The sequence below is a fragment of the Podarcis liolepis genome (assembly GCF_965112155.1).
Source record: "Podarcis liolepis genome assembly, chromosome: 2".
NCBI lineage: Eukaryota > Metazoa > Chordata > Lepidosauria > Squamata > Lacertidae > Podarcis > Podarcis liolepis.
Window position 1 is genome coordinate 94,553,658 of NC_139555.1, and position 15,696 is coordinate 94,569,353.

The 15,696-nt window shown below is 41.1% G+C and overlaps 1 protein-coding gene across 3 annotated transcripts in view; it reads left to right on the plus strand.

The window, feature by feature from the left end:
- Nucleotides 1-15,696, plus strand: part of LOC310701129 (contactin-3-like) — a 164,839-nt gene that overhangs the window by 76,483 nt on the left and 72,660 nt on the right. For 2 of the 3 annotated variants that reach the window (XM_083491446.1, XM_083491445.1), the window contains exon 3: nt 10,642-10,737. The exons of the other annotated variant lie outside the window; for it this stretch is intronic. In XM_083491446.1, coding sequence (XP_083347572.1) covers nt 10,642-10,737 — 96 coding nt within the window. The remainder of the gene's footprint in view (nt 1-10,641; nt 10,738-15,696) is intronic. 3 annotated transcript variants of the gene reach the window in all.

Below are 15,696 nucleotides of genomic sequence, written 5' to 3' on the forward strand. Positions count from 1 at the left end.
TTTCATTTCCAGGGCTGGAGTGAAGTATGTTCTGATAACGTTAAATAGCTTAAAAAGTAAAGTATATTGCTTAGCCAATGTTTACCCCATGCCGTGAACACTTCTTTTGTAAACTGCTGTGAATGTACTGATGAAAAGAGAGCAAAAACAACATCAACTTGTTTATTGTACACTTCTGCTTTAGCTGATAATGGGCAAAACAGTTAAGCTGTGTGAGTTCGACTTGCTGTGTTTGTTTAAAGGGATTGTTGGTCATCAAGGCAAGCTTCTTTCAACAGCTAACTGGGATGCTAATCAGGAGCTGCGAAAGGAGTGTGGTGTGGTGCCATACCTGTCTCTGCTGAATTATAAATCTGCATGAGATACAATGCAATTTGACATTTCACACTGCAATTCAATTCCTGCAATCCAATTTCATAATTGCGAACCAATTAGAGTTGAGAAGGAAGAAATGTTACTGGTAAGGCAGACGATTTACTGTTCAAGCAGCAGAAGGATTACCTGTGCAAACCTCTTGCCTACATTTCTAAAATGTTTTCTATGCACATTTTGGAAGATATTTTTCATTCATATATCAAGTGTGCGCTCACTGAAGCCCTAAAGCAATTTTTGAAGTTATTTCAAATGTCTTCTGATATTTCTGATTTTTTAATAACTGAACTTTTAACGCTATTGTTGTTAAACTCTCCAGTGAGGAAAGGGGCTCTTTAGTTTGAGGAAAGAGTAAATTATGAGTAAAGAAGGTAAAGACAGAGGTTTTTCTTCCTCTCTCACAATATTTAAACTCAGAATCATCCAGTGAAGCTGAATGTTAGACACTTCAGGACACTAAAAGAAGATACACAGATAATTAAACTGTGGAATTCTGTACCACAAAATGTATTGCTGGCCACCAACTTTTACACATTAAAAGAAGGTTAGATTCGCACATGGAGGATAAGACCCTTAATGGCTACTAGTCATTATGGCTGTGTACTCCCTCCTGTATCACAAATGGTATGCCTCTGACCTCCAAATATTGGAGAGCCCAAGTGGGGAAAACGCTGTTGCATTAATATCCTGCTTCCTAGAAGCATGTAGTTGACAGATCTAGCAGGGCTCTAGTGAACTTCCATTTACAATGCTACCTTGGTTCCCAGACGGTTTGGCTTCCAAACAAATCGGCTCCCAAACACCGCAAACCCAGAAGTGAGTACACCAGTTTGCAAACAGTTTTTGGCAGCTGAACGTCCGATGCGGCTTCAGTGGCTTCCGATTGAGTGCAGGAAGATCCTGCAGCCAATCAGAAGCTGTGCCTTGGTTTTTGAACCATTTCGGAACTGATTAAGTTCAAGAACCAAGGTCCCACTGTATCTCCATGAGTTTTGGTTTTTAAACAGTGTTTAATCATCCCTTCCTTCCTTATTTGTTTAGGGTATTAATGCATTGATCCAGCTCTCTTCTTTCCTTTCATTTGTGTCCAATACATCTCATCCAGTTCTCTAGATTATAATTATGGGGACAAGGCTTGATATTTTTAACAGTTGCTTTTATAGAAGTATATTAGCATTAGATTTAGTTTGGGAGATACTTTATAAATAATAATTATTAACTCGCCCACCCTGCAATGAATTGCCAAACTTGTAATAGAAACAAGATTATGTGCTTTGCCTCTTGGGCTCCGCCGCATCAGAAGTATGTAACAAAATGTTGCTGTAAATAACACTGGGCCCATAATATTTATTTATGCAGAATGCTTTCCAGGAAAACTGCTGTGCCACAGCTCATTAGCATTTGAAGGTATTTGTTTGCTTTTTATGTTGCTTTCATCTAGCTGCATAAAGGTGGTTGTGCATACAGATCACCCTCCCTCTAGGCATCAGACCAGACTGGATTTTGTTTTGTTTTTGTGTGTGTGTGTTGGTAAATGCTTTGTAAGCTAGTGAATCCTTCTATGTAGTCAGTGTCATGCCTTTGTCAAGTAAGGTTACCTTGTCTCTAATCAGGTGCACAGGTTATCTCTATATTAGTTGGAAATAAAGGAGGCCGTTTAGGTGCCGGCTAGGGCAGCCTAAAAAAGAGAGGCATTTCCAGTTTAATAGGCCTCTTAAAAACAGCAGCAACAACTTTTGTAGACCTTCGAGATGCTGATTAAGAGGTCACTGTGCCTCCATTTTGATGTATTTCTGATCTTCACTTAAAATTCCATTCCAAGGATCAGCATATACAGACTACTGTAGCAGAAATAGATTTCTTTCTGGTGTGCCAATTTCCAGGTCTTCAGTTTGCCTTGCCTTACCTATGTGAATAAATGGGCATCTCACATGGAAGCCCCCATCTGCCCTTTCCACAATTCATTCAACAATTTATTCTCCATTTGCTCTGCTTTTATTTCATTATTTTACACTTTATTATTTCATGTTTAACTACCCAAGCTAGCAGGCAGGGTTGCTCATATTCCTTGATTCTCATATAGGGTTCCTAGCCTTTTCACAGTTGCACGACACAAGCAGCAATCTACTTTTCCATTTCCTCACTGTGAGGATATGGTGACTGAGCAGCCACTTCCACCATAGCAAAAGGCAGAGGTTCACCGCCATTGCCATTGCCATCTGCAGCTACACATGTCAACCTCTAATGCAAAATAGTCAGGCACAGCCCTACTATTATGCAGAATGAGGTGGCCGCTCCAGAGAACAGATGCTGGAGAAGACCCAGTGGCAGGAACATGCTGGAAAACAGCTGTATTTTCCATATGGTCGGCCCTGCACCTCATAGGCTATCCTGTTGCCCACAGGTAAGGTGAAGGATGCTGTCCCATCACCAGTCAGATTAAAATGCTTGGGTGGCTTCTGTACGTGGAATTGGGACATGTGCACCACCTTGTACTTCTTCCACAGAAGCAAAATGCCCTGAAAATGACAAACAAGCTATCACCTAAGTGCTTCACATTCAGAACTGCATTCCCCAAGATGCCATGTGAAAGAAAGAGGCACAATGCATTCAGAGGTTTATGTGACTCCTGCTTCATGGAAGGTCCTGGTAGAGGACAATTTGTGGAATGGGGAAAAGCAGAAAGACAAATGGAATATTAATAATAATAATAAATTATTTATACCCCACTGAATATTAAAAACAACACAGCATCAGTTACAGATAGGTAGCCGTGTTGGTCTGCCATAGTCAAAATAAAAAAATTCCTTCCAGTAGCACCTTAAAGACCAACTAAGTTAGTTCTTGGTATGAGCTTTCGTGTGCATGCACGTGTGCAGTGTGCATGCAGTGTGTATCTGAAGAAGAGTGCATGCACACGAAAGCTCATACCAAGAACTAACTTAGTTGGTCTTTAAGGTGCTACTGGAAGGAATTTTTTTATTTGAACACAGCATCAGACATTAAAAACTTCCCTAAACAGGGCCGCCTTCTGTTGTCTTTTAAAAGTAAAATAGTTGTTTATTGCCTTGACATCTGCTGGGAGGGTGTTCCACAGGACAGGCGCCACTACCGAGAAGGCCCTCTGCTTGGTTCCCTGTAACCTCACTTCTCGCAATGAGGGAACCGCCAGAAGGCCCCCAGTGCTGGACCTCAGTGTCCGGGCTGGATGATGGGGGTGGAGACGTTCCTTCAGGTATACAGGACCGAGGCCATTTAGGGCTTTAAAGGTCAGCACCAACACCTTGAATTGTGCTCAGAAATGTACTGGGATAACGAAATGAAAAAGGAGACTCACCATCGTCTATAGCTGGAATATGTGACACAATATATGTTATGGAAAAAGTCGCCAAAAAAATCACTTTTTAAAGGAATGGAGATGAAAAATATAGACTGGAATAAAAGATCCTAAAATTGTTTTGTACTGCCTACAATGTTATAGGACCTGCTTCTTCTCTGCTGTTCTCCCAATCTTTAAGTATTCTTTTAAAATAGTTTCTATTAAGATTATCTTGGGTTACAAAAATGTATACATCATCTCTGATTTCAGATAATAAAGTCCTTTCTTGGTTATATTCAGTGTGAGACATTAATGTTGTAGATGGTATAAGGTTGGGGGATGTTATGTAATGAAGTTCTCACCCTGGGCCAGCAGGGGGATACTGTAGATAGTTCAGGTCCACATATGCAAATAAGGGGTCGAAAGTGACGTTCAGTGATTGGATGGTTACAGAAAATGGTTACTGTTGCGTTCTCGTGGAGCTCTATATAAGCAGGCTGGCTGAAGCCTTCAGTTCAGTTCTGGCCTGTGAATAAACAAGAGCTGTTTGAAGAATCGCTGTGTCGTCTGATATGTTCACCCACAACTTAACAGGGGAGAAGAGAGGGGTGTGGTAAACTTTCATTCTTTTACATAGTGTATGTGAAAGTTTTTCACTGCAGCATCACGTGGGTAGGTTCTCTTTCTATTCATTTATTAGTTTTCATTGGCAGTGAGAGAACATTGTTTAGCTTCCTGCAGATTTTCTGGCAATGATCAACTAAGTTTTTCTCAGAGTAAATTCATTAAAATTAATGGACCTTAGTTTATCAAATTAATTAATTGAATGTGTCTACTCTGAATAGGCCTGCCAACCTAGCAGTTCGAAAGCACCCCCGGGTGCAAGTAGATAAATAGGGACCGCTTTCTAGCAGGAAGGTAAACGGCGTTTCCGTGTGCTGCGCTGGCTCGCCAGATGCAGCTTGTCACGCTGGCCACGTGACCCGGAAGTGTCTTCGGACAGCGCTGGCCCCCGGCCTCTTGAGTGAGATGGGCGCACAACCCTAGAGTACGGGCAGGGGTACCTTTACCTTTTACTCTGAATAGGTCTACCATAAGGTTATATCTGACCAAGTCATCAAGTTAGTGCAAGGACTTCCCCTTGCAGATCAGAACTTCTCTTCTCTGTACTCACCACAAATTTGTTGTAGGGGTTACCCTAACCCTCCATAACAAATTTGGGGTGCATACAGAGGAAGGGAGAGGAAGTTCCATTCTGCAAACAGAAGTTTTTGCACAAACCAGGTGACTGTGTTTTGAGTTGTACACAGCATTTACTACTCTCTTTGCAAGTTCACCAAGTAGGAATATGTAAACCTTAATAGAGTATGACGCCTATTTTTGCCATTTATGCTGCAGTTTAAAAGATAAACACATTTGTGCCTGCTTCTCATGTAAAATAAGATGCTGTCTTCAAGCAACTGAATCCCATTTTTGTGTGCTATTTCATAACACTGGCATATGCATTCCAAATAAGCAATACCAAATTCAGTACTAAAGGAAATGTAAAGTGGATATATATGCTATGATGGAAAAGGAAATGAAATTACTATTTCAGAATCTTGGAACGTATACAGCTTCTTTCTTCGGTTGTTGTTAATTTTAAATGTCCTTCAATTTTCCAAGCTGTAAAATAGCAATAACATTTCTATCTCTTTTCGAGAATCCGGTTTTAGGACCTTGGTTTTCAGCCCAGTCATTCAATTTTTATAAAAGAAGAAACACACACCTACCTAAGCACCATTGCTGATAATGAACAGTTTTTACCACTTCAGAATTATTTTCCCTGAAATTACAATCTTAAATCACTGCTCATATTTAGGCATATCTTCCATCATTTGCCATATGGAAAAAGATACACTTGTTTTCCATTATGGACAGAGCTGCTTCCGTACTTGAAGAAGAGACTAGTTGTTTCACTATCAAACCATTCCCACTGTTTCAGAAAGCCCCAGCACCATCAAGGAAATCTTGTTAGCCACAAATCGGTTCTAGATCTCCAGAAGCTGTAATTTATTATGACTATTATTACTGGGTGACATTCAGTGAGGCCCACTTGATGTTGCAACAGACTTCTGCTTACGTTACAAGGTTTCCCCCTCTTCTCCATCAACCCCTGCGCACCGTCAAAATCTTGTCTAGAGAGGTGTGTGCTGTGAACTGCAGTGGGGGAGTATCATTGTATGAGTGAAAGTCCAGTCACTCAGAGTTTGGATATCACTCTGCATTTCTAAAAATATTTATAACCTGTTTTTGTCTGTTGATATCAGGGTCAGATACAGAACATAAAATGAACCATGCATCAATTAACTATGCAACAATAAAAACATAATTAAAACAAATGGAGGCATACCCTAGAGTGCCAGCAATCCAAATTATTAAGATAGAAGATATTCTAGGACTTGGCAATGGAACCTGGGCTGCTGTTAACTGATGAGAGATAAATTACAGTATTTACTTTTCAAGTCCCATTCAGTTTCCATATACAGGTTGAATTTCCAGGTGGAAAGATAGAGCAGTTGTTTGTTTGATCTCAGCAAACACCTTATTCCAAAACTGAGCTGGAGCTAAAATGATAATATATTTTTAGTCATACATCTGTAAGAGGAGACCATTCTATAAAAAATATTCTTCTGTTACAACATGGTTACACACCATAGTTCTACTTATTATTTAGTTTGCTAGTTAGATACAGTGGTACCTCGGGTTACATATGCTTCAGGTTACATACGCTTCAGGTTACAGACTCCGCTAACCCAGAAATAGTACCTCGGGTTAAGGACTTTGCTTCAGAATGAGAACAGAAATCGTGCGGCAGCAACGCGGTAGCAGTGGGAGGCCCCATTAGCTAAAGTGGTGCTTCAGGTTAAGAACAGTTTCAGGTTAAGAACGGACCTCTGGAATTAATTAAGTACGTAACCAGAGGTACCACTGTACATCCCAAGAAAAGTGACCACCTTTCAGTGACCCCCCCCCCGAAACATCAGACATTTTGGAAAGTTTTATAATGAATGATTTTAGAGTGTTGTTTATGCTGTACTTTTGTACTGTTTTATTGTTGTTAGCCACCCAGAGCCCAGCTTTGGCTGGGGAGGGCAGGATATAAATAAAATTTATTATTATTATTACTATTCTCGCATTTTGCAAGGACTGTGACTGCCGCATTGGACAGAGAGGGAGTTTGGGTATGGGGAAGGGCATGCTGGATATTGCAGGTTGCCCAGTGTTGGGAAGATGCCAATGAGACTCATCTCAAGGGGGCTTCTCACCAAAGCCACACCTTCCATCTCCAAAGGCTTAATAGAAGCCCTTCCCATAGTCCTTGACAAAACTACCTGCTCCCTATACTCCTCTCCAAAGCTGCTCCCTCCCCATTCTCTTTTCCAAAACCTCCCCTCCCCAAGCTCTCCAAACCAACCCAATCCTCTCCTTTTAGACTTCTCCCAACTTCCACTTCCTGGCCTCTGCTGCTCACCAGCCTCAACCACCTATTGGCCTGTCTGCCTCTGGTTCCTCCTCGTTCTGATGCTGCTGTGATAACCCAGCAGGTCTGAGACCCTAGTTTGTCATCGTGCTGTAATTTACAGTGTCACCTGTTGGTGACCATGCAAATTGCAGCATGACAACATCCTTAGGGAAATATGTATTTGGAAAGAAACACTGCCCTGCACAGAAGGGGGAAACTAGGACAGTTGCACACAGGTACAAAAGTTTGATCAGGGAATCACAGGCAGCTGGGGGAGGAGAAGAGGACAGAGGGTGAAGAAAGAGCTGTGAGTGGAATGAGGTCCTCTTCCCATCCTTTGGGAAACTCAACAAACCTGCTGTACCTGGAACTGGGTGTGGAGAGTGCAGCTGAATTGGACACAGCTGTGGGCAGCCTGAGGAAGTCCCATCCACCTGCCCATAAAAAGCAAGTCTAGAGTGAGAGACTAGGGTGATGTCCACTGTTTCCAGGCACTCTTCTCATTGTCAGACTTTTGTGGGTGAGCTAAGAGTTTGTTGGACCCAGGGTGAGAACCCAAAGGCCAAGAGGGAGAGTTTTAGAAGGAAAATGAATTGATACCAATTTTTATATATTCGTAACTTTGTTTCAACATAGCGTTTTATATGTAACTGTGTATATTTCTAATATTTTCATTATATACCTTTAGGCACCAGGCAAAAACATTCCTTTTTATCCAGGCCTTTGGTTGAGTTGACATCCTATGCCCTTTAAAATTGGAGGGGGTGGGTTGGGGCAAATTTTTATTTTGATTGTGTATTTTGTGGTTTTATATTTTGATTTTGTACTGTGAACCGCCCTGAGACCTCTGGGTATAGGGTAGCATACAAATTAAAGAAATAAAATAATAATAAGTTGTCTGTTGTTGCTTCTGTTTTCTGTACCGGTTAGAGATATTTTTTAATAGAAAAATAGGTATTAAAGAATCAAAAATAATCAAATATGTTTCCATCTTTGCTTTGTGCATTTGTGCATTCCAGATGAAACCTGCAACTATGAAGGAATTAAGAGTGCTTGCTAAAATGATATATTACACTAGTAATGCTTTGCATTTTACTAACCCTATTATCAAGAGCTCACAAGTGTGTTATTTATGTGTTATTTATTTAGTTAGCTATTCTAAAAGCTTTAAAATAACTGGATGAGGTTGCAGTACACCAGCAGTGGTGTGATTGCATTCAACAGTTTGTTCTTTAGAATAATGAGGCATTGAAATGCCAAATTACTGTTGTTTAAGTGGCTTCGGTGAACATCTGCTGTTGCTTTTTAAAAAAATGTTGGGAAAGACTTTACATTGCACAGAATAACTATTTTTGGTCACTCCACCATTTTCATTATGTGTTGTTGGAAAGATAGTTTACTTTGAAGTGTCCTTTGGGTGCATCATTGAACATCTGTACCTGAGTAGCTATGCTTTATATAACTGTAAACAAAAATACAGGCTGTTGAAACTGTTGCTGCCTGGCAGTTCTCGGACCTGACTGAATTGAATGTACCTCCCTTTACTCTAGCTTATAATTTGGAGAAAACAGAGGCTGTATGAGTGTATCTATGGTGGGGTGACATGCCCCAATAAACATGGGGAATGTGCAGTATATATGGAGACATCTAGATGAGAAATGCACTAGAGGTATTTTAGGAAAATAGCTGGCTTGGTCCTTTAATCCTTATGAGTGCCTAGGCTGTTCAGCTGAGCACCATAGTCCATATTTTGAAATAACTTATTTTTCCCCTATCAATTTATATCTGGCCTGTCCTACTCCCCACCCCCCGCTTGTATCCTATACTAATTTATGTTAAAGCATTATAACTTTTTAAAATGCATATGTGTGCTCTCTCTCTCTAAAATGATTCCAGTTACAGATAGGTAGCCGTGTTGGTCTGCCATAGTCAAAATAAAAAAAATCCTTCCAGTAGGACCTTAAAGACCAAATAAGTTAGTTCTTGGTATGAGCTTTCGTGTGCATGCACACTTATTCAGATACACACTGAATATGTGTGCATGCACACGAAAGCTCATACCAAGAACTAACTTAGTTGGTCTTTAAGGTGCTACTGGAAGGATTTTTTTGATTTTTTCTCTAAAATGACACATTGTTGTATGCAGTGCTAGTCCTACTCAGAGTAGGCCCACTGAAGTTAATAGACCTGGCTGGCCCATGTTAATTTCAGTGGGTCTACTCCCAAGTAGAACTTGTTGGATACAATATTAAAATATAAGCAGACATAAAACCATTCCCAACCATAGCAGGAAAGCAACTAAACTGCAGTATGCCCAGGAAATACAGTGGTACCTCAGGTTAAGTACTTAATTCATTCCAGAGGTCCGGAGGTCCGTACTTAACCTGAAACTGTTCTTAACCTGAAGCACCACTTTAGCTAATGGGGCCTCCTGCTGCTGCTACGCCGCCGAAGCCCAATTTCTGTTCTTAACCTGAAGCACTATTTCTGGGTTAGTGGAGTGTGTAACCTGAAGCGTATGTAACCCAAGGTACCACTGTACCACTGACTCAAATTTAAGAAAATGGGGGGAGATGGCCCAGAGTTGTTGAGCTTTTTGGGGGGAGGAATGCCAAAAATCACTCACCAGACTGACAAACGCTGCCAATCGCACGTGTCACAGAAGCAAAGAGGCGTCTGCCCGCTCACCAGCAGCAGCCGGCAAGTGCACGCCCTTGCCACATCCAAAAATCACCCACCCAGTCGCCGCAGCAACAGCCAATCCAAGGCATATCTTGTTGCAGCCACCATTCAGCTACCCAATCGCCACTGACAAGCTCCTGCTCCCGGCTGCAACCAATCGCCCATCCCCCCTCTGCACTATCCATGTATAAGACGAGCCCCGATTTTGAATATTATTTTAGAGTAAAAAAAGCTTGTCTTATATACGGATAAGTACGGTAATTTTCCTGGGTTCCTGATGTTAATATGTTAACATGTTAATATAATATGTTAATATGTTAATATTAAGTGTTCTGGGGAAGCTCCAGGTGCCCAGAATGATGTCATAGCAGTGTTCTAGGTGGTAGGGAGAAGGAAGAAGGGAAGGAAGGAGAGACTCCCTTACCGCTTTGCCACTACCATCGCCACATCCTGCCGCACCTAGCTAAATAAGTGAATGAGCGGAAGCGGGAAGGAGGAAAAGCAAGCGTTGTGACTTGCTGAGGTTTGCTCTTATACCGAAACAATGACTGATGAACCTTGGAAACACCCCTGGTAATAATGGACATTCTGTAGAAGCATTTCATATGGAATTGGCTCCCCATGACCAATTATCTCATTGAAATCAATGGGGAAACTACCATTTTTAGGACAAAAGGTACTGAAACAAAAACCTTGCTCCTTTTGTTGATACCTGTTTGCTAACACGTTTATTTCCCTTCTTTTGGAAAAATAAAATAAACAGATCTTGAAAACTTAAAGACAAAAATGAGAAGCACTGTGTCTGTACGAGAAGGACAAGGGGTTGTTCTGCTGTGTGGGCCATCAACTCATTCTGGAGGTAAGAAATGTTTGGAAATATTAGTACTCTTCTCTGGCAGTAAAAAAAATAAAGACAAATACTGAATGGTTGCAGTATATTCAGGAGGAAATGTTATTCATGCTATGAAGTCAGACTATCGGTGTTTGCATTGGCCTATGCTGCTCTGAAAGCATGCATTTCAGAATCAAATTAGACATGACCTAATTTGGCATCATTTGTGTCTTTCGTCCTTGTGTGCTGATTTTTATTAAATAAACAAATAGATGGAATTGAAGGGGGTGGGAAATTTCCTCCCATTGTAAATAGGTGGAATGGGACATTTTGGATTGGGATTAAAGGGGGGGCTTTAAGCCCCCTCCTCAATGCTGTGGTGCAAAACTGGCTTGGGAGGCCCTGTACTAGTTATTCCTTTTTCGTGAGGGGGGGGGACAGGGGTTTTCATCTAAATAAGTTTATTAAGTTTATTCTTACTGGTTTCAGAAATGCAAACTCTGTTTCCCCCTTCAGATTACTTGACTCTAAAATGCTTGCCACCACTTCAAAACAAGCAGTGGCAAATCTAGCAAAAAGAATGAGGCTTCCCCCCCCCTTTTTTGTGCTCCCACCTTCTGCCTGCTGAATGGACAGGCAAGAGTTTTGTCAGTGGCCTATCCACAGACAGAACCCAGCAAAAAACCCTGAAACTGGGCATTCCAGGAGTGGGGTGGGCTGAGCCAGCCTTGGATCCACTAGATCCAGAGCTGGTCCTGTGTTGGCAATGGGGTTGATTGCTGCACCAGCCTGTAGCTGGCAAAGCAATCAGGCCTGGGTTGGTCTGCTTGTCTTTCCCTTCCCATCTTCCATCATGGCTGCCAAGCATGGCAGGGCTACAGATATTGGGGTAGCCCAAATATTCTGCAAAACCCCACCAGCTGTTGGGGGAAGGGAGTTTGGATTACACTCTAAAAGTCATAATGGATTTTAAGGCCTACAGAAGCTTAGCGTCTTAAAAAGTGCTCGCTGGTTTTCTGTTTCTTTTTTTTGCACATTAGTCAGGACCACATATCTAAAAATAGTTTAGGTGAGATTTCCAAACATATGGACATCAAATGTTTTCTTTTTAAGCATAATACGTTTTTCTTAAATTATATTTACCATGGGGACCATAAGATTATTCAATGCCACTAAGCAACAGAATTCAAGCCAGACATAGTGAATTATTGAACACCAGATCAAGATCAAAATAGGTCTGCTAGTGCAGCATTTTATTTTACTTTATTTTTTATCACAAAGTGTGAAAACGTATCCTGATAAATATATAGTTGGCAATATCCTGGTCAGTTTATATTAAAAGTCACTTTATTTACATTCAACAAATTGTAAATTGGTTTATGATTTGGAGTAACGTATGAGGCAGAAGCTCACATAACTGTGCTGATGCACCTCTGTGAACAAAATATACCGTACTTCCTTGTTCATGGCAGCTGCTGCAGCGTTGTTAAAGGAATGTTTGCTCATCACGTGTTGCACTGCTCATTTGGGAACATGGCTTGCATGAGTAAAGTTCAGAAATAAGCTGTTATTAGCTCCACAAACAGAAGTCCATTTGTGCAATACAACAGACACAAGGCTTTGTGGGATATTCTGTGATACAATTTCCCCCGCACCCCAATATCTGCAAGTTTTCTCAGTCATTGTAAGCTTATAAGATACAATACATATAATAAATAAAATAACAAATCTTCAGGAGAAGAAAAGCCTAAGGAGTAAACCCTACACAAATCCAGAGTCCTGTCCCTAGGGCAGTTGGATGGCACCTTGTACGCCTCCTTCCAGCAACTCCTGCAGCCAAGCTGTTGCCAAACATATTGCTCTGCTTTCCTTTGGACCGTATCAGTGAGACCAAGAGGGAGTTCTTGTCATCTGGGCAACCCAGGACTTACATCCACACTGCCCACACTTGTACCTTCTCTGTTCCTAATACAGCTGTTTGACTTCACCCCTGGAGGCACGCTTCATTGTCTCTCAAGAGAGATGGATGCCAACATATAATATAGGCCAGGGGTGGGAAACCTGTGACCCTTCAGATGTTGATAGGCCTACCAGTATGATGGATGATCAAGGGTGATAGGAATTGCAGTCCAGCAGCATCTTCATGTTACCCAATCATAACATAGACAGCAATCACAGGTAGATATAGCTGATTTTCTTAGTGTGGTTGTTTAAGATAATCTTTCTCCCCACTAAATCTTTCCCCCACTATATTAGGTGCCAATATATTGATTTCTACAGAACCTGGTCTGTGTTTTATCTTTCAGGAGTGCCAAACAAATTTTATCTTTCAGGAGTGTAAGGCAAATGCTGATAAAGAATAATTAAAGTGACATGGCCTACTTCATTTGGTATAGTTTAAATTGTCACAGGTTGTTTTATTGACAACGTCTGTAATGAGCTACAGTCTCCTGCAAGTTGTAAAGTGAAAAACATTGATGACAACTTAATGGGATATTTGGAGAAAACCTATAGATAATGAAGTAGATTTTGTTTCGTAACTGAAACTTGGTGTACTTAGTGTCAGTTCAGGCACCAAGTACAGCCTTTATTGGTTGGTTCATTTTAAACTTTTATAGCCACCCTTCCATTTCACAACTTCCAAGACAGAAATATAGGAAGCTGCCTTGTACCAAGTCATATATATGCTATAAGATCCACTATCCTGCAATATTACATATGAGCCTGTTCTACTGATGAAGCCTAGGATGGCGAAACAAGGCTAATATTCCGGAAATCCTTGTTTTAGACTTGTGAAAGGATTCTGTGGAACTGTAACAACCCTTCATGTGGATTATTGGACTCTATGAACAGACAGGTAGAAGAGACACTTATACATGTATGGACCTTATGCATGAACTGACTAGAGAATGAACTGATCTACTGGGCCTTCTGCTTTGTTTTGTTGAACTTTATGAAACTTCCGTTGAAATCTACAATTTGATACAATGAATAGTATACCTTATTTATTCAAAAGTACAGCCGGTTACGTCTTGTGTGTTTATTCAACATCCTCTTTCCAGCAGGAAGTGGAAGCCTGTAAGTAGGAAGTGGAAACAGCAGTGTTTCTCATTGTCTCACGCCCAGCCCAGTCTCATCTCCTGAATAAGGGGTGTTTGGCCCCTTGCTGGTTTATAGGAAGAGAGCAGTACCAAACCCTTGGCAGAAACAGCAGGGCAAAGTTCTGTTTCAAAAGCCTTATCTTAAGCCCTGCTGGCTATCTCTGGCCATCAGATGCTGCTGCTTGTTAACTTTGCAGCTCCAGGGTTGCACTGGGCCCATCCCAGAGGAATGGGCCCATGTAGGTGTTGGCTTATGGCATGTGCCAAACGAGTGCAGCTCCCCAAGCGTGTAGCTTCGTGGCAGTGGAGTTTTGTGCTGGAAGAAATTGAGACCGACTCCAACTCTCCAGTGATTTCAGTCCTTTACTGACAGGTCCAAAGCCTTAAGGCAGTTTCACTATATACAGCCTTCCACTAGATCCCTAGTAGAAGGTGCAGGCTTCAAATGCAAAGCAAGGGCACCTCAAAGCATACATACAGCACAGAGTTCAGTATCAATCTGGCAGAGCTTCCTTGCAGTGAAGCAAAGAGGCAATGTATAGCCCCCTCTTAATATACCCAAGAATGACCACACCAGTTGCCAGGTCACAGTGACCTACTTGGCTGGTTGTCAGGTCAGCGACCTTCAAACACTAAATCACAAGACCTGCAAGATAAGGGAAGCACATGTACCAGATTTCCCTTAACAGCAATTAAAGGAACCTCAACAGATGCATGGGAAGCTGTTATCTGCCGCCCTGCCCCACTTCACCCCCATAGCAGCCTGACGCTGGATACTGCATGTGGAAACACTGCTGGTGTTAGTGTTCAACCTGCAGGTTTTTTCCCATGGCTCATCTCGTCTCAGCAGCAAAAATCAGCAGGTGGAGATTGGTGTACTCTTCAGCTTGCTTGTACTTTCCTAACTTCCTGTATACATTCTAGCTGAGCTTATATTGTCTTGGTTTTAAATGGTCTTCCAGCATTCTGATTTCTCCATCTTTGTCTCTTCCCTTTCATTTGATCCTTTCATTTTTGACAGGTTTTTTCCCCTTTGAAATTAAATAAGATAGAGTTTAATTGCATGAATGTTTTGAAACATGCAGGCCACTAGAGCTGTAATTGCCAGTCCTCTATGTTAAGTGCCAATCATTCTATATCAAGTGCACTTGCTTTTGACACTTAAGTCAGTGGGCCTGAGTTAGTTTAAGTGAATCCATTCTAATACTTAGTGCTTTGTGCCCTAGGTTTCCATTAACATATTTAGAGCATAAGTATCCCTAATACAAATTCCACTTGCCTTTTAAAATGTTTTGGGGAGTTATCTATAAGCAACAGACAGTGGCATATCTTTTTGCCATGTGTTCCTATAGATAGATGGCTGTCAATCATCTACCTAATAACATCATGTGTGAATATGTGCACTGACTTTTAAGCTTTGGACTTCTTCAGAAAACTCTTGTGTGAGGTGCCAAACAGAAGCTGATACAAAAAAGCAGGATGATATTACTAAGCACTGCAATCCAAAAAAAAAAAAAAAAAAAATACATGGTGAAAGGTGAGAATCATTTCGTAATCTACAGATGGGATCTTACTAACACCCACACTAGAAAGCTGTTTGTTCACTGAAATGCTTGTTCAGGAAGAGACAATTTGAAGATAGTTTCCCCCTCCTTTTTGAAAACGAAACTCTCCAATAACTATTTGGACAGGTATTAGTCAGGATATCTGTTGAAGAAAAGAAGGCAACCAGTATCTAATGATGGGTGAATTCCGTTAATTTTGAAATCTCAAGTATGTGTGTTTTAAAGAACTTTTGGGGGTGTCTTTTCTCCAAAAATACTAAACTGACTTGTAATATTGGTTTCACTTTATTAAACTGATACGTTTTTGTCTGTTTGTGATT